The 19,114-nt window shown below is 45.2% G+C and overlaps 1 protein-coding gene across 2 annotated transcripts in view; it reads left to right on the top strand.

The window, feature by feature from the left end:
* Window positions 1-7,132: 7,132 nt before the first annotated feature.
* The window catches only part of USP3 (ubiquitin specific peptidase 3), a 96,673-nt gene continuing 84,691 nt past the window's right edge, over window positions 7,133-19,114 (top strand). For both annotated transcript variants that reach the window (XM_029065649.2, XM_029065646.2), the window contains exon 1: window positions 7,133-7,275. In XM_029065649.2, coding sequence (XP_028921482.1) covers window positions 7,185-7,275 — 91 coding nt within the window. In that variant the 5' untranslated portion in view covers window positions 7,133-7,184. The remainder of the gene's footprint in view (window positions 7,276-19,114) is intronic.

Below are 19,114 nucleotides of genomic sequence, written 5' to 3'. Positions count from 1 at the left end.
CCAAGAGGGTTTGAACCAAGAGCAACAAACCCAACATTGTATTAAACGCAGCTGAAGAAACTGGTGTCGTGACAGAAAGAAATGCAGATTTCCCAGAGTGCCTTGGCCTCCCCCTGCTTTTACACACTTGTCCCCTTGCTTTTGAAAAACATTTTGCTTCCACACAGAGGGAAGCTTCCAAATGAAAGTGAACACCCAGAAAGGTTTTGTGGTCCATGTCTTGATGAGAAATTAAGCGTTTTTTCCAGGGCTTGCTTGTGTAGTGCTTTGCATGTGAGTGTTTTTAAGACAAGTAATGACCGATTGATGAAAATGCCAACATTGGGAAAAAATCAATAATCATTCATTCGTATTTATTGAGTGCTTACTGTGAGCTTACTTATTGAGCACTGTACTAGTGCTTGGAAAGTACAAATCAGCAACAAATAGAGACAATCCCTACCCAACAACGGGCTCATAGTCAGGGGGGGCAGGGGCAGACAACAAAACAAAACAAAAAAGCAAAACAAGTTAACAGGCATCTATAGCATCGATATAAATAAATAGAATTATAGATATATACACATCATGAATAAAATAAATTAGAATAAAAAATATGTACACAAGTGCCGTGGGGCGGGGAGGGGAGAAGAGCAGAGGGAGGGAGTAGGGATGATGAGGAGGGGAGGAGGAGCAGAGGAAAAGGGGGACTTAATCCATCAATCACGGTATCTCTTGAGAGCTTACTGCGTGCAGAGCACTGTACTAAGCACTTAGTACACCAGAGTGGATAAATGTATTATGATTATGTACTAAGCAGTTAGTACAGTATTTAGTACAGTACAACAGAGTTGGTAGACATGTTCCTCGTCTAGAGGGGGAGACAGACATTAATATAAATAAATTACAAACATGTACATGAGTGCTGTGGGGCTGAGGGGAAGGCGAATATTAAGTGACCAAAGGGTATAAATCTAAGTACACAGATGACACAGAAGGGAGAGGGAGTGGGGGGAAGGAGGGCTTAATAAGGGAAGGCCTCTTGGAGGAGAGGTGACCTTAATAAGGTGGGGAAAATAGTGGGCTGGTGTCTTTGAAGTGGGAGGGAGTTTCAGGCCAGAGGGAGGATGTGGGAAGGGGGTTGGCGGTGAGATCGACAACATCGAGGCACAACATCATCATCGATAGTATTTATTGAGCACTCACTCTGGGCAGAGCACCGTATTAAGCACCTGGGAGTGTACAATACAATAGGGTTGGCAGACACGTTCCCCGCCCACAAAGAATTTACAGTCTCGAGGGCACAGCGAGCAAGTTGGCACTAGAGGAGTGAAGTGTGCGGACTGGACTGTAGTTGAAGAGCAGTGAGTTAAGGAAGGAGGAGTTAAGCTCACTGAGTGCTTACAAATCACTCAGTGGTATTTACTGAGCGCTTATCGTGTGCAGAGCACTGTCCTAAGTGCTTAAAGCTGCTTTACCATTGTCTTATAGCTAATAGCTTTTACGAGATGTTCTTCCCCTTGACGCTGTTTAGTGCCATTGTTCTTGTCTGTCCGTCTCCCCCGATTAGACCGTAAGCCCGTCAAACGGCAGGGACTGTCTCTATCTGTTGCCGACTTGTTCATCCCAAGCGCTTAGTATAGTGCTCTGCACATAGTAAGCGCTCAATAAATACTATTGAATGAATGAATGAATGAATGGTAAGGAATTTCAGCCTCCCTTGGAGGTTCTTGGGGAGTGGGGAGATGTGAACTGAATTTTTTTTAGTAAAATGATTGTAATTTGAACGGGCTGACTCCAGAATTTGGAAAGGGACAGGAGAGCCACATACTGTGGTGTGGCGTTCTATCATTTACACTGGGACCCCATCTACGAAATTCAATTCAACCTATAATAATAATAATAATAATAATAATGTTGGTATTTGTTAAGTGCTTACTATGCGCAGAGCACTGTTCTAAGCGCTGGGGTAGATACAGGGTCATCAGGTTGTCCCACGTGGGGCTCACAGTTTTAATCCCCATTTTACAGATGAGGTCACTGAGGCACAGAGAAGTGAAATGACCTGCCCATGGTCACACAGCTGACACCTCTTGCTCACATCTGGTTAAGAGTCAATCTCAGGGTGGATGCTTGGGTGAGTTTCTGCCTGGCCTTTACTTTGGAACCCAAATAAAACAGCAGAAAGGACTTTCTCACAGGAACCTAACCCACTGCTTAGAGAAGCAGCGTGGCCTAGTGGATAGAGCATAGACCTGGGAGTCAGAAAGATCTGGGTTCGAATCCCGGCTCCGCCACTTGCCAGCTGTATGACTTTGGGCATGTCACTTCCCTTCTCTCTACCTCAGTTACCTCATCTGTTAAAAATGGGGATTAAGACCGTGAGCCTCACATGGGACAGGGACTGTGTCTGACTTGATTTGCTTGTTTCCACCCCAGCGCTTAGTACAATGTTTGGCACATAGTAAGTGCTTAACAAATGCCATTAGTATTTTTATTATGATTACTGAGTAGGACCAGGCTAACAATACTAGACTGTGAGCCCGTTGTTGGGTAGGGATTGTCTCTATTGCCAAATTGTACTTTCCAAGTGCTTAGTACAGTGCTCTGCACACAGTAAGCGCTCAATAAATATGATTGAATGAATGAACTATAACACAGCCCCAAGGTTCTAGAAATAGAAGAGAAAACCAACAGTTAGAAAGCAATAGTCGATCTTCCTTCCAACGAAGGCAGAGGCTAATACCAGGGTGACGGCTCATTGTAGGTAGGGAACGTGTCTACCAACTCTGTTATATCGTACTCTCCCAAAAGCTTAGCACAGTGCTTCGCACACAGTAAGCGCTCAATAAATACCATCGCTTCCCTGACTAACAGGGTGCGGCCATTACAGAAATAGGCTGCGAACTGTTTGCTGTGGGCAAGTCATTTAACTTCTCTGGGCCTCAGTTACCTCATCTGTCAAATGGGGATGAAGACTGTGAGCCTCATGTGGGATAACCTGATGACCCTGTATCTACCCCAGCGCTTAGAACAGTGCTCAGCACATAGTAAGCACTTAAATACCAACATTATTATTATTTCCTTTGCAGGTGGTGGATGTTGGAAGGGAGTAGAAGGAAAGGAGGAAAGGAGGGAGGGAGGAGGAGGCGGAGAAAAAGGAGGGAGAAGGGAGGGGGAAGGTGGGAAAGGTGAGACTGGGAGAGGGGGAAGGAAAAAGGGGAATTTCCAGTCATCTGTTGTTTCACGCAGTAGGTTCTGAACGTTCAGCCAAGACTGGAGGAGGTGTTTTCCCTTTTTTATGGTATTTGGTAAGCACTTACTATGTGTCAGGCACTGTAATAAGTAATAATAGATACTAGCCAGTCAGGTTGGAGACAGTCCAAGTATTACATGGGGCTGACAGAATTAATCCCCATTTTGTAGATGAAATCGACTGAGGCCCAGAGAAGTGAAGTGACTTCCCAAAATATGGCAGAGCCAAGGGCCGGCAACTTCTGTGGGGTTTTCCGCAGGCTCCTCCCTTTCCCCCGGGCGCTTATTACAGGGCTTGGCACAGGGTGGATGCTCAGGACGTAGCCGTGATGATGGTGACGATGACGAGCGTGATTCTGGAGAGGGGTGGCCAAGGACCGGCTGGGGTCGTTGAATGCTTGGAAAGCGGCCACCCCCTTTAGGAGAGAAGTAAAGTGACTTGCCCCAGGTCACACAGACCAGCGGTGGAGCCAGAATTAGAACCCATGACCTTCTAACTCCCAGGTCCATGCTAGGCCATGCTGCTTCTCTCGGGAGATTCTCTCTCTCAGAAATCTTGACCGAGAGAAGACTCTCAGGCAGGGCTGCTTATTTTCAACACACTTCGAATCCCGGCTCTGCCACTTGTCAGCGGTGTGACTGTGGGCATGTCACCTAACTTCTCTGTGCCTCAGTTCCCTCATCTGTAAAATGGGGATCTCACGTGGGACAACCTGATTACCCTGTATCTACCCCAGCGCTTAGAACAGTGCTCTGCACATAGTAAGCGCTTAACAAATACCAACATTATGGTGGTGGCGAAACTGCAGCCTGCCCCAAACTCGAGACTCTGGGGTCCAGGCACAGCATAGGCATAAAAACAGCAGGGAGCAGAGGACAGAGCACGGGGCTGGGAGTTAGAAGGTCATGGGTTCTAATTCTGCCTCCATCACTTGGTCTGAGTTTCCTGGGGAAGTCACTTTACTTCTCTGTGCCTCAGTTACCTCAACTGTAAAATGGGGATTGAGACTGTGAGCGCCCATGTGGGGCAGAGACTGTGTCCAATTTGATTTGTTTGCATCCACCTCAGCGCTTAGTACAGTGCCTGGCACATAGTAAGCGCTTAACAAATACCATAATTAACTAGCACAATTATTATTAGTAATAGAGGGAGAGCATGAGAAGCAGTGTGGCTTAGTGGAAAGAGGCCAGGCTCGGGAGTCAGAGGTCATGGGTTCTAATCCCTGCTCCACCACTTGTGAGCTGTGTGACTTTGGGCAAGTGACTTCACTTTTCTGTGCCTCAGTTCCCTCATCTGTAAAATGGGGATTAAGACTGTGAGCCCCATGTGGGACAACCTGATGACCTTGTATCCGCCCCCAGTGCTCAGAACAGTGCTTGGCACATAGTAAGCGCTTAACAAATGCCATCATTATTATTATTATTATGAGTTTGTATCTACCCGGGCTTGGGAGTCAGAGATCAGGGGTTCTAATCCCAGCTCCGCCGCTTGCCAGCTAAGTGATTTTGGGCAAGTCACTTCACTTCTCTGTGCCTCAGTTGTCTCATCTGTAAAATGGGGATTAAGATGTTGAGCCCCATGTGGGGCAACCTGATTACCCTGTATCTACCCCAGTGCTTAGAACAGTGCTCGACACATAGTGCCAGGCACTATTCTAAGCACTGGGGTAGATACAAGGTCATAATAATAATAATAATGATGGCAGTTGTTAAGCGCTAATTATGTTCCAGGCACTGTTCTAAGGGCTGGGGTGTCATAATAATAATAATAATAATAATGATGGCATTTGTTGAGCGCTCACTATATGCCAGGCACTGTTCTAAGCAATGGGGTAGATACAAGGTCATAATAGTAATGATGGCATTTGTTAAGCACTTACAATGTGCCAAGCACTGTTCTAAGTTCTGGGATAGATACAAGATCATCATAATAATAATAATGATGGTATTTGTTAAGTGCTTACTATGTGCTAGGCACTGTTTTAAGCGCTGGGGTAGATACAAGGGCATAATAATAATAACAATGGCATTTCTTAAGTGCTTACTATGTGCTAGGCACTGTTGTAAGTGCTGGGGTAATAATAATGATAATGATGGTGGTATTCATTAAGTGCTTCCTATGTGCCAGGCACTGTTCTAAGCACTGGGGTAGATACAAGGTCATAATAATAATAATATTAACGATGGCGTTTGTTAAGTGCTTACTGTGATTAAGGCTCACAGTCTTAATCCCCATTTTACAGATGAGGAAACTGAGGCACTAGAAGTGAAGTGACATGCCCAAAGTCACACAGCTGACAGGGGGTGGAGCTGGAATTAGAACCCATGACCTCTGACACATAGTAAGCGCTTAACAAATGCCATCATTATTATTATTATTATTATTATTATTATTATGATCTGGTATCTCCGCCAGCGCTTAGAACAGTGCCTGGCACATAGTAAGCACTTAACAAATAGCATCATCCTTATTATTATGACCTTGTAACTCCCCCAACGCTTAGAACAGTGCCTGGCACATAGTAAGCACTTAACAAATTCCATTATTATTATTATTATTATTATGACCTCATATCTACCCTAGAGCTTAAAACAGTAGATGGCACACAGTAAGCGCTTAACGGATACCACCATCATTATTATTATTATCACCCCAGCGTTTAGATCAGTGCCTGGCACCTAGTAAGCAGCGTGGCTCAGTGGAAAAGAGCCTGGGCTTCGGAGTCAGAGGTCATGAGTTCGACTCCCGGCTCTGCCACTTGTCAGCTGTGTGACTGTGGGCAAGTCACTTAACTTCTCTGTGCCTCAGTTCCCTCATCTGTAAAATGGGGATTAACTGTGAGCCTCACGTGGGACGACCTGATTACCCTGTATTTACCCCAGCGCTTAGAACGGTGCTCTGCAAATAGTAAGCGCTTAACAAATACCAACATTATTATTATTAAGTCATTTCACTGGGCCTCAGTGACCTCATCTGGAAACTGGAAACTGTGAGCCCCACGTGGGACAAACTGATGACCCTGTATCTCCCCCAGCGCTTAAAACATTGCTCTGCCCATAGTAAGTGCTTAACAAATACCAACATTATCATCATTCTTCCCTGTGCCTCAGTTCCCTCATCTGCAAAATGGGGATGCAGACTGTGAGCCTCATGTGGGACAACCTGCTGACCCTGTCTACCCCAGCGCTTAGAAAAGTGTTCTGCACAGAGTAAGCGCTTAACCAATACCAACATTCTTCTTCTTCTTCTCTGTGCCTCAGTTCCCTCATCTGCAAAATGGGGATGAAGACTGTGAGCCTCATGTGGGACAACCTGCTGACCCTGTCTACCCCAGCGCTTAGAAAAGTGCTCTGCCCCTAGTAAGCGCTTAACAAATACCAACATTATTATTAAGCGCTTAAGAAATCCCAGCGCTTAGAACAGTGCTCTGCACATAGTAAGCGCTTAACAAATACCAACATTATTATTAAGCGCTTAAGAAATCCCAGCGCTTAGAACAGTGCTCTGCACATAGTAAGCGCTTAACAAATACCAACATTATTATTAAATGTCAGTATTATTATTATTATCATTATTATGATGGTGATATTATCATTATGATCATGATGATGATGATGAGCATGCTAGGCAGGCCCGTCCCGCGGCGTAGCAGGGCGTGGCCTGCAGGGGGCGTGGCGGAGCGGAGGACGAGGAGGAAACCCGGGGCGGCCGCAAAACCCGGAGCCCGTCCGTCGGCGGCCTCCGGATCGGGTCCCGCCCGGCGGGTGGGCGGCAAAGCCCGGAGAGCGGATCGCCGCCCTTCTTTTTTAACGCGATGGGCGCGGGGGCGGCGCGCCGGCCGCTGGAGCGCTGAGCGAGCGGGAGCGGGAGCGGGAGTCGCCCGCAGCAGCAGCAGCAGCAGCAGCAGCAGCAGCAGCCCTTGCTCGGGAGCTCCCTGGCCTCCCCCGCCATGGAGTGTCCCCACCTCGGCTCCAGCGTCTGCATCGCCCCCGATTCGGCCAAGTTCCCCCACGGCTCCCCGTCCTCCTGGTGCTGCAGCGGTGAGTGGAGGCCGGCGGGCCCCGGCGGCCGGCGGCCGCGTCGCTCACTCGAGGCCCCGGCTCGGGATGCGGCCTGCAGGGCCCGGAGCGGCGCCTCCTTTGTTTCGCCCTCCCTGCAGCCATGGAGCTCGCACTCTGCGCGGAGCGCTCGGCCGAGGGCAATGCATCCCACTGCGAGGATGCACCATCCCTGCAGCCTAGAGGAGCTGGTGCAATTGTCCCCCCATCCCCTTTTTACAGCCTGGGGCTGCATGGTGGGAGAGGCTCAGACTTTGTCCTAAACAACCCACCTCCCACCCCCCTCCTGGGGGTCCCCTCCATCTCTTCCCCCTCCCTCCTGGGGGTCTCCTCCATCTCTTCCCCCTCCCTCCTGGGGGTCTCCTCCCTCTCTTCTCCCTCCCTCCTGGGGGTCTCCTCCATCTCTTCCCCCCCCCCCACCCTCTGCAGACCTTTGTCTGCTCCCCCAGGCCCCCCCCCCCCAGTTTGCAAAGTTCCTGAAAGGATGGTAACTTTTCATTCATTCAGTAGGATGGATTGAGCCCTTACTCTGTGCAGAACACTGGACTAAGCGCTTGGAATGGACATTTCGGCCACAGATAGAGACGATTAGATTGTAAGCCCGTCAGTGGGTAGGGACCGTCTCTCTCTGTGGCCGATTTGTCCATTCCAAGCGCTTAGTCCAGTGCTCTGCACATAGTAAGCGCTCAATAAATACTATTGAATGAATCCCGGCCCAGTGACGGGCTGGGACTTTCCGCGGCCCCTCCGGGCGCTTATTACAGGGCTTGGCACGGGGGGGGATGCTCAGTACGTAGCCGTGATGATGGTGGGGATGATGAGCGTGATTCGGGAGAGGGGCGGATAAGGACCGGCCGGGGTCGTTGAAATGCTTGAAAGCGGCCACCCCCTTGGGGAGAGAAGTCGAACAAAGCACTGACTTTTGGGGGGGAGGGGGTCGAATTGGGAGGATCTGGAGGAGAAGAAGATAAACGCTGTGACCGGGTGAACCTTTGATGTCGCCTCCACTGGCCCTGATGGGATTTTGGTGGTAGAGCAAGAGAAGGGGTAAAATGCTTTGTTGAAAGAGTCCCCTGCCAGGGTATAAAAGGGACGAAATGGGGGGCTTTTTTTTAAGGGGGTCCCTTTCGGGCCTCGCATGGGGGAGGAGTGTTATTGTCTGCTCCCCTGGCTTCTTTCTCTGATCACTTCCTGGTTGGGGCCTGGTGATTCTGCTCCTGTCTTTGTGTGCTTGCTCTAGGCAGACTCTCTCGTGGCCCTTGTCATCTCGGTGGAGATTTGCCACAGGCGCTTCGTGAAAGCACGTTTGGCTTTCCATTTTCATTATGCACCTTTTAGCTGGACGTAAGAACGGGATTTGTTAAGCGCTTAACCATGAGCCAGGCACTGTACTGAGCGCTGGGGTGGAGGCGAGCAGATCGGGTTGGACACAGTCCCTGGCCCCACGGGGGGTTCATAGTCTCCATCCCCATTTTACAGATTCATTCAGTAGTATTTATTGAGCGCTTCCTATGTGCAGAGCACTGTACTAAGCGCTGGGAATGTACAAATCGGTAACAGAGACGGTCCCTGCCCTTTGACGGGCTTACAGTCTAGGGAACTGAGGCCCAGAGAAGTGAAGTGACTTGCCCAAAGTCACCCACCTGACAGGTGGTGGAGCTGGGATTAGAACCCACGACCCCTGACTCTTAAACCCGGGCTCTTTCCACTGAGCCATGCTGCTTCTCATTTTCTGGAAGCCCAGAAAGAGCAAGACAGTTACCTCTAAACGGGCCTGATTTCACTTTGGAACTTGGGTTGGGGGAGCTGTAGTATATTTTACTAAATGGAGAATCCCCAAAGCTTTGGAGAAACTTTGTTTCTGAAGGCTCTGTTGATTTATTTATGTAGGGGAGAGGGAATAGTAATAATGATAACGTTGGTATTTGTTAAGCGCTTACTATGTGCCAAACACTGTTCTAAGCGCTGGGGGAGTTACAGGGTAATGAGGTGGTCCCACGTGGGTCTCACAGTCTTCATCCCCATTTTACAGATGAGGGAACTGAGGCACCGAGAAGTGAAGTGACTTGCCCAAAGCCACACACACACAGCTGACAGGTGGCAGAGCAGGGATTAGAACCCATGACCCTTGACTCTCAAGCCCGGGCTCTTTCCACTGAGCCACGCTGCTTCATCATTTGTAGTGGCCCAAAGGGAGGGAAAAAATTAGCAGAAGAGAGGCTGAGTGGCCTAATCAATAAAGCACCTGATATAAGGGTCAGAAGCCCGGGTGTCTTTGGGTAGGCCAGTTAACGTCCCCGGTACCTCAGTGTTATTATCTGTAAAATGGGGATAAAATGCCAGTTCTCCCTCCTATTAAGGAGCCCCTGGTGGAGCAAGACTACCCCAGGGTTTAATTTGGCATATAGAGAGCACTTAAATACCTTCTCAAAAAAAGACGTTTTTCGTTCATTCATTCAGTAGTATTTATTGAACGCTTACTATGTGCAGAGCACTGTACTCAGCTCTTAGAATGTACAATTTGGCAACAAATAGAGACGGTCCCTGCCCAGTAACAGCCTAAACGGGACCATTAAAACAAACCACAGTCGAGTGTCTTCCTAAAGCTGCAGTTTCTTGAAGTAGAGGTGTGATGCTCCTGCTTGCTTTTTGAAAAAGCAGATCTTTCATTATGTAAAACTTGTTAAGCTCCCAGATGAGTTCATTTTACAACAGAGATTGCAGTTTTGTTGTGAGGGGGAAGGGCATGTATAAATTTGTTCTTTCTTGTAAACTTAACCTCAGAAACAGCTTATGGGTGGGGATGGGAAGCTACTAAAGCAAACCTCGTTAAAGACACACCTTATGAGACAAGGTAAAATTCCCAATGCTGATCCATCCTAAACTACGGTTTTCCTAATCCGCAGGGATGTTTACATACTCGTGAAGCTTTTTCTGAGTAAAATCACACCACATAGCGTGGTTCTAGCAGGACACGCCACTTCAGAAAGGGGAGAAATTTATGCGTCTGAGCAGAAAATCTTTTTGTAAATCAGGGTGCTTCCAAACCCATCTGAGCTTGCACAGGATGATAGAAAAGTGGGGTAGGGGAAAACTGATAAAGGAAAATGACCATTTAGCACAATTCTATTAAAAGCTGCTTCTGTTGAAGGCAAGATGAAGCTTGCTTGCGGTGTTTGGCAAACGTGGTTAGCCCTAAGGGAGAGGTGGTTTATTTCTGCCCCATTAGGATGACATCTTTGCTTCTTACATCAGGATTTGTTTCTAGTATCACTTTGATGATTATGCTTAATATCTTTGGAACAGGAGAGCCACTTATTTGGATTTGTAGGGTCACCATTCTTTTAGGGAATTCTGTTGTCTTTTTACTTTTAGATTAAGCGGTGTTTCCTGTTGGCCTCTCATTTTAATGCAGGCATCCATCATACTTTGATCTAGAGTACTGCATTGGCCGTGTTCATCTTCTCGCCCGCCTATTTCAGGAACCGGATAAATCCTTCGATAATTTTAAGGAATTTGTAAATTCTTCGGTAGCTCAATATTTTGACCTCTGTTATTGGGGATGGGAGAGGAGGGAAGGAGGGGAGCTCGGTTTCAGAAGAACTCTGGGATTTTTCTTGTTTGCAGACTATCTTATGGGGAAAAAATAAGCCGGTAAAATATGCTCAATAATTTTGTTTAGTCCATTGTTACATGCCAAGAAAATCCGATTACATCTTTCTGGATGAAACACCAGATTTTTTTTTTTCAGGACTCTAATTATTGATGTAAATTAGTGAGAGAGAGGTTGTTTTTTTCCCCCCTCACTTGGAATGGAAGAAAGCTTTAATGGGAAAAAAACTACAATAAAGCACCCTTCCCTTGTTATGCTTTTTATCAAAATACCCTAAAAAATGGGAGAAATTAGGAGGGCAAGTTACTTAGTATCCTTGGTGAAATTCACAGCTCTCAGAAGTAAATACTCTATTTGAAAATTAGCAAGAAAAAAAACAAACTGGAGAACATTTCAGTAGTATGGGGCGGTGGAGTTTTATGGATTATTAAAATCTCTAGAAAAGATCATTTAAAGAATGGAAATTCTGTGATGCATTTTTTCATATCAATGTTAATCTCCTTGAACCTTTGGCAAATTTTAGTTTATATACACTACCTGTTTTGGAAAGCAGTGTAGCAGCATGACCTAGTAGAATGAGCACGGGCTTGGGTGTCAGAGAACCTGATTTCTATTCCCACATCTGCAAATTGCTTGCTGTGTGACCTTGGGTGAGTCATTTCACTGTTTTGTGCTTCAGTTTCCTCAGTAATAAAATGGGGATTAAATATCTGTTCTCCCTCCAATTTAGACTGTGAGCCCCTTGTGGGACAGGGATTGTGTCTGATCTAACACCTACCCGATTGCTTAGATGAGTGTTTGACACCTAGTAAGTTCTTAACAAGTACCATAAACAAATGACTATTTCTGTATTAAAGGTGATGGATTATTTTTTGTTATTTTCTCTATCCTGATTTTGGCTCTCATCTGCTTGGGGGATTTTTTTTTCCCCTTCTGGGAGACAGAATAGAAATCTGTCCATGCGATCCTGTAGAGATTTTTGGATAGCTTGAGTCCTTTTCTTTTGTTAATGTTGCTGTAGAGAAATTACTCTGACTTAATCTAGGTTGCTGCTGAAACTGACATTACCTTGTGGAAAAAATACAGTACAGTAGTCCAACCCACCGTCTTCTAAAATGTGGGCAGCTGGCTAAGTGGTTGTATTGCAGAGGTGTTCACACCACACAAATGAGCAAATATTAGGCCCTCAAAGGATTTTCGTAAACTCTTCCTAGTTTCCTGTTACCTTTTTGTTTGACAATTTGCGTTTATTTTGAACTGTTGCTGTCTTTGGGGCTAGAAATGTACAAAAATAGGAGGGTGCATGACTAGAGAATGAGTTAGGGTAAAATGAAAAGGATGTGCGGAAACAGTGAAAAGTTGTTTTCAGGTGAAATTTGTCAATGTGCAGATTTTTTTTAGTATTTTGCATAGCTGACCTACTTTTAAGTGTCTTATATTCTTTAGTGTGGCCTGAAAAAAGTATTGGGCTCTTTCCACCTTTTGAAGACTACTGTAAGAATTTGTCTTCAGAATGCTTGCCTAAGTGTTGAAGAACCCATTTATTAGGCCTAACTACCTTTCTTTTATGATAATGTAAAATATTTTAAAGGTAGGGACAAGAAATGAATTCACAAATAGAGACTCATTGGTTTTATGAAATTAGTATGAAGTAGTAAGCGGATTGCTTCTACTGGAGACTTGATGTGTTTATTAAGGGCCTGCATTTTTTTTTTTCCATCAATGGTATTTATTGAGCACTTTCTGTGTGCAGAGGACTGCACTAAGTGCTTGGAAGCATACGATACAACAGACTTGGTAGACATGTTTCCTGCCCAAAACAAAGTTACAGGTTACAATCCGTGTGTTCTGTTACTCTTGGGATAAAGGTATGGAGATGATTCAAGCATTTAACTATTGCATTTAGTTTTTAAAATTCATCAGGAAAGACTTGAAAAAAATCACCTTGCCCTCTGTTTGAACTGTATTGGTCTTGATCCTTTAGTAGGGATGCCTCTATCCTGGCACTTTGCTGAGTTGTGGGGTTTTTTTTTCTGATATTTGTTGAGGACTTCATTCAATCGTATTTATTGAGCGCTTACTGTGTGCAGAGCACTGTACTAAGCGCTTGGAAAGTACAGTTTGGCAACAGAGACAATCCCTGCCCCAACAATGGGCTCACAGTCTAGAAGGAGGAGACAGACAATGAAGCAAAGCAAGTAGACAGGCATCACTACCATCAAAATAGAGCCATAGATAAATACACATCATTAATAAAATAAATAGAGTAATAAATACATTGCTGTGGAGGGGGAAGGGGTAGAGCAGAGGAAGGGAGTAAGGGGAATGGGGAAAGGAGGAGGAGCAGAGGGAAAGGGAGGGCTCAATCTGGGAAGGCCTTCTGTAGGAGGTGAGCTCTCAGTAGGGCTTTGAAGAGGGGAAGAGAGTTTAGTGGTTGTGAGGACTTTATGTGTCAAGCACTGTTCTAAGTGCTGGGGTAGAAACAGTTTAATCAGGTTGTCAGTCGTATTTATTAAGCGCTCACTGTGTTCGCGGCCCTGTCCCACATGGAGCTCAGAACCTTAAGTAGGTGGGAAAACAGATATTTAGTCCCCATTTTACAGTTGAGGAAACTGAGGCACAAATAAGTTAAATGACTTGCCCAAGGTCACACAGCAAGCAACCGGCAGAGACGGGATTAGCACACAGGTCCTCTGATGCCCAGGCCAGTCCTCTTTCCAACAGGTCACGCATCTTCTTAGCTTTATGACAGTGTTGCAAGTCAGTTTTGGCCCCTGCATTAAGGAACGACTTAAATGAACCACCTGCTCCCTAATTCCCACTCTTCTAAATTAATAGATTTTGATTTTCTTTTCCCTTCATCCCAGAAAGCTGCTGAAACACAATTTAGGACATTCTTATGGAGACAGGGTCTTCCCCCGGCGACCGGGTAGGCTCCCGGTAAATGACTCTGTAAAATCTGAGGTGAAACTAGATGTAATTGGAAGCATATCTTGACGGTTGAGAGGATTCAGGTAGTGCCCTCTTTAAATGGAGCTTAAATAGAGGCTTTGCTGACAGATGGTCGAGAAGGAAGTGTTTGGAAAGATCCTCAGCAGGGGTTGTTCAGTCTGGAGTTTCTCTGAGGGTGGATCCATAATGACATGTGCCCTGATTGACAGGTGGGACTGCTGGAAAAAATGGTATTAACAACAGTAACAGCTTGTTCGGCTTACGTAGGGGTTGTCTGATGCCAAGAAGTCTCAAGATGCTCTTGGGAGAGATGTGTAATAATGCCCTCGGAAAACACTGCCTGTGTTGTGAAAGCACGATTAGGAGGTAGGTGGGTTCAGGGTTGGAAAAAAGAGAACTCTCTCTACCTCAAATTGCCCCACTTGTGAATTTTGGAATCTTTTGGGGGTAATTAAAAAATGAACTCTGAAATGGAGACTTGATTCTGCAAATGGGGGTATCTTTCACTGTTTCCAGATGTTTCCCAGTGTCACTGGTTAAGGGGAGTTGACAGCATAAAGTAACTTCAAAGCCTTTTTAATATTTAATATTATTTGAGGTTGTTCACTACCCCCCTTTGCGGTTATTTCTGCTCTACGGGTTGTGAAACTGTGATAGAAATGATTTCTCTCCATTTGGTAACATAAGGCTAGGGTGGTTGGTTTTTTTTATGGATAAAGGATCTGTTCGTAAAATGCTTTAAGAAAATCTGATGCAATTTACGTATGTCTTGGCTGTTTTTTTCCTACATGCTTAAGCTTCCAGCTATTCCCCAGAGAGTTAGACCATTTAGAATTGCACCTGTGTAAGTGGGGTGGAGTTGACTCTTTGTGGTCAGGTACACTAGGGGGTGAATTCTTCTCTTTGTTAGGGAAACACGTAACCAATGAATGTTATTATCTTAAATGAAGTGTAGTACTAGAGGGAGGGGAAATTCTTGCAGTTAAAATTTTACATTTATTCCCAAACAAATATGAAATGTGTTCAAGTAGCATATCCTGCTGATGCTTTTTTATAGATAGCATAAAAAGTCAGAAAGGAGAGTCTACAAATTACCCTTAGATGAATGCAAAACTAAAAGTAGATTCTTTTTTTTAAATCTCGTACTACAAATGCTGTAACTTTTCTTAAGAACTGTACATTGTACTATTTAGAGCTAGAGCAGAAGCTTGGAAGATTATTTTAGATGGTGAAAAATATGGCCAGGGTGAAGTATTTTTGCTGAAATCATAAATGAGATCTACCATGTTGTTTTTTTTTAACCTTAGCAAACTGCTTTCCAACCATGTTTCTAAGCATTTTATGAATGCTGCTTTTTTTTAAAAAAAAAAAGTATTTTGCGCTTACTACATACCCAGTACTCTTTGATTGTCGTGATCATCATGTTCATAGGTGGTATTTGAGTGCTTATTGTGCAGAGCACTGTTCTGAGTGATTGAGAGTACAACAGAGTTGGTTCCCACATTCCCTGCCCACAATGAGTTTTTTACAGTCTAGGAAGGGAAGACATTAATATAAATACATTATAATGTATAATTTATAGATCTGAGCATTCTATACTAAGCACTTTAGTAGATACAGGATAATCAGGTTGGAATCAGTACTTGTCCCACGTGGAGCTCACAGTCTAAGTATGAAGGACTAAAATTTAATCCACACAGTTCCTGTCCCACATGGGGCTCACAGTCTAAGTAGGAAGCAGAAGGATTTATTCCCCATTTTGCAGATAGGTAATTGAAGTATCGCAAAATAAAGTGGCCTTAATAATAATGGCATCTGTTAAGCACTTACTATGTGCCGAGCACTGTACTGAGCACAAGATTATCAGGTTGGACACAGTCCCTGTCCCACATGGGGCTCCCAATCTAGGTAGGAGGGAGTAGAGTTTAATCCCCATTTTACCGTTGAGGAAACTGAGGCACAGAGAAAAATGGTGGAACCAGGATTAGAACCCAGGACCTCTGGCTCTTCTGGGCTCCTCAACTGCATTGCCGTTTTTCAGCTCGTCTTCCCCCTTGTCACAAATGTGAGTTTGAAACGAAGGATCAGTCACCGCCTCTACCCGTGGTGGCCCCAGAGGCTGAAATCCGGTAGGAACAACCAACCCTTCCTCTCTTGGTAGTGAGCCAGGACAGAAGGGTAAACCCGCTACCTGGTTATGGAGAGCTTGCTCCCCTTCCCCCTTACAGCAGTTAGTTGCACCACATTGGCCTGTTTGCTGGAATTAAAGAGTTTTGATGGAATTGAGGATTTTGCAATGTTTTTCTCTTCCACTGTCGACTACAGTCAGACCCCCATGATTCAGCCTTTCAAAATGCAGCCACATTTTCACGGGACATAACCCAGCTGTATCGTGGGCAGTGTTTCCCCGCAGGGCTACATGTTCCACGTTAGGCTCTGTTCTGGCACTTATGTTCACAAGCTTGGAGTGACAGGATTCCTGGGTTCCATTCCCATCTGTAACTTCTGTCTTTGCGATCTGAGTCCTTTAGTGTCTTTTTGTAAGAACCCATAATGGGCCAGATCTTGTTGAGGGAGGAAGGAAGCTGTTGTGGAAATTAGGTGACTGATATCATCTCCACCCTCCCCTACTCCCTGTTGCTCTTCTGGTCTCATCAACCTTTTCCCTACCCCTGCCTCTCTGCGCTCCTCTGTGTAATAATAATTGTGGTAATGGTTAAGCCCTTACTATGTGCCAGGCACTGTAATAATAATGTTGGTATTTGTTAAGCGCTTACTATGTGCCGAGCACTGTTCTAAGCGCTGGGGTAGACATAGGGGAATCAGGTTGTCCCACGTGGGGCTCACAGTCTTCATCCCCATTTTACAGATGAGGGAACTGAGGCACAGAGAAGTTAAGTGACTTGCCCACAGTCACACAACTGACAAGTGGCAGAGCTGGGATTCGAACTCATGAGCCCTGACTCCAAAGCCCATGCTCTTTCCACTGAGCCACGCTGCTTCCCCTGTACTGTACTGTACTTCCACTGTACTAAGCACTGGGATAGATACAAGCTAATCAGGTTGCATACAGTCCCTATCCCACATGGGGCTTTTTACAGATGAGGAAACTGAGCAAAGAGAAGTGAAGTGCCCACCATCACATGGCGGACAAAGGTAAGAGCCAGAATTAGAACCCAGGTCCTTCTGACTCCCAGGCCCGTGCTCTTTCCACTAGGCCACCCTGCTTTTCAATTGTGACAGGATGTGGGCGGCGATCCCCTCCCAGGCCACTACGGCCTTCGCCCTTCCGCCTCCCAACTCAGCCCTGATCCATCTTCGTCTTTGTCCCTGTGGTGTTGGGTGGGGTGGAGAAGAGGACTTGCAAGTTCAAGGAATGGAAAGCAGTGCAGGGGAGGAAGGCACACTGGCTATTACTCTGGCTGCTAAAGTAAGAATTAAAGATGAGAGAAAGAACCAGAAAAACATTCCATACAGGTTTGTTTCTTTTTTTTTATAATGGCATTTAAGCGGTTACTGTGTGCCAGGCCTGAACTAAGCGCTGGATAGATGCAAGCTAATCAGGTTGGATACAGTCCATGTCTCACATGGGGCTCACAGTCTTAATCCCAGTTTTACAGATGAGGTAATTGAGGAACATAGAAGTGAAGTGACTTGCCCAAGGTCACACAGGAGACAAAGTACAAAGGGGTAGTGGGTGGGTGGAGGAGGGCAGGAAGAATAGGGGAGAGAACAGTGGAGTGGGGAAGGAATGGTTTTTCGAGCAGCGATTAGTTATAATGTCAGGGCAACTAGTTATAATGTCTGCAACTAGTATAATATGCATTTTGGGTTGCTTGTGTTTAGCAAAGTCAATAGAATGTCTCTCCTTTTTCAAGAGTTGTTTTTGCTTTCGCTATCAGGTCAAGCTCCTCACTTGAGGTGATTAATATTTGTGATAAGTCTATACTGAAGAAAGGTGACTTATTTTCCGTATACTGTTTGGATGAAAGGTGAGCTGTTAAATTATATTTGATGAGCATTTTTCCCTGCTTTTACAGGCTATTTTAACTAACCCAAGGACAATATATTAAAAAAACCCCATGGTTTTTGCTTTAGTTTGTAAAATTGCTTGTCTAGATAAACTTTTAAAAATTATTTTTAGGTGCTAGTCTCCTTAGGCTGAGCTTCTTTTCATTCTTTGAACTTTGACCATTATATACAATGTTATATCATACAATTATATTGTACTCTCCCAAGCGTTTAGTACAGTGCTCTGTACACAGTAAGTACTCAATACATTTGATTGATTGACCAAGGAAAGGCAGTCAAACACTATTAAGCTGCATGTTTTTGAAGACAATTCTACAAACCAACTCCTTTCCTAAATTTTAATGAGTATATTTCATTTAATCATTCATTCAGTCGTATTTATTAAGCGCTTACTATATGCAGAGCACTGTACTGAGTGCTTGGGAAAGTACAATATGGCATTAAAGAGTGACAATCCCTGCTCACAACAAGCTCATGGTGTGACAAGTGTAAATTGGCAGGCATTCCATCCACAAGCATTGTCCTTGGAAAACTGTCCCAGTCGGAAGGGACCTGGGTTCATCTGTGAGTCCGTTACTGGGATTGACTCTATTCAGCTGTGAGCATGTTATTGAGATTGTCTCTCTCTGTTGCTGAATTGTACATTCTAAGCGCTTAGTACAGTGCTCTGCACATAAGTGCTCAGTAAATACTATTGAATGAATCTAGCCCTACCCAAGGGATGCCCAGTTTTCCCATCCAACTACCAACCAAGTTTGACCTTTCTTAGCTTCCAAGATTTATTAAGAGCACTTTGATTCAGGCTAGTTATTTGGAGACCATGCCCCAGTTTCAAGTATGGCTAAGAGTCTTTCTGAGAAATTCCTCTCTAAGACTTTTGTGAGATTGAGAAACAGTTCAATCTTTTTTTTTAATGATATTTGCCAAGCACTGTACTAAGCGCTGGATAAACACAGGCTAATTAGGTTGGGCACACTCTATGTCCCACACTGGGCTCACGGTCTTAATCCCCAATTTACAGATGAAGTCACTGAGGCACAGAAAAGTGAAATGATTTGCCCAGGGTCACACGGCAGACAAGCATGAGCTGGGAGTAAAACCCAGGTCCCCTGACTCCAAGGCCCATGCCCTTTCCATTAGGCCATGCTGTTTCTAGCCTCCCCAGTTTTTACTTTTTGTAACGTGGTAAAAACACCTTTCAATTTAATGCACTGATGATCTGTC

The sequence above is a fragment of the Ornithorhynchus anatinus genome, chromosome 5, assembly GCF_004115215.2.
Source record: "Ornithorhynchus anatinus isolate Pmale09 chromosome 5, mOrnAna1.pri.v4, whole genome shotgun sequence".
Taxonomy (NCBI): Eukaryota; Metazoa; Chordata; class Mammalia; order Monotremata; family Ornithorhynchidae; genus Ornithorhynchus; species Ornithorhynchus anatinus.
The sequence above is the reverse complement of the archived record's forward strand: the minus strand, read 5'-3'. Positions and strand labels throughout refer to the sequence as shown.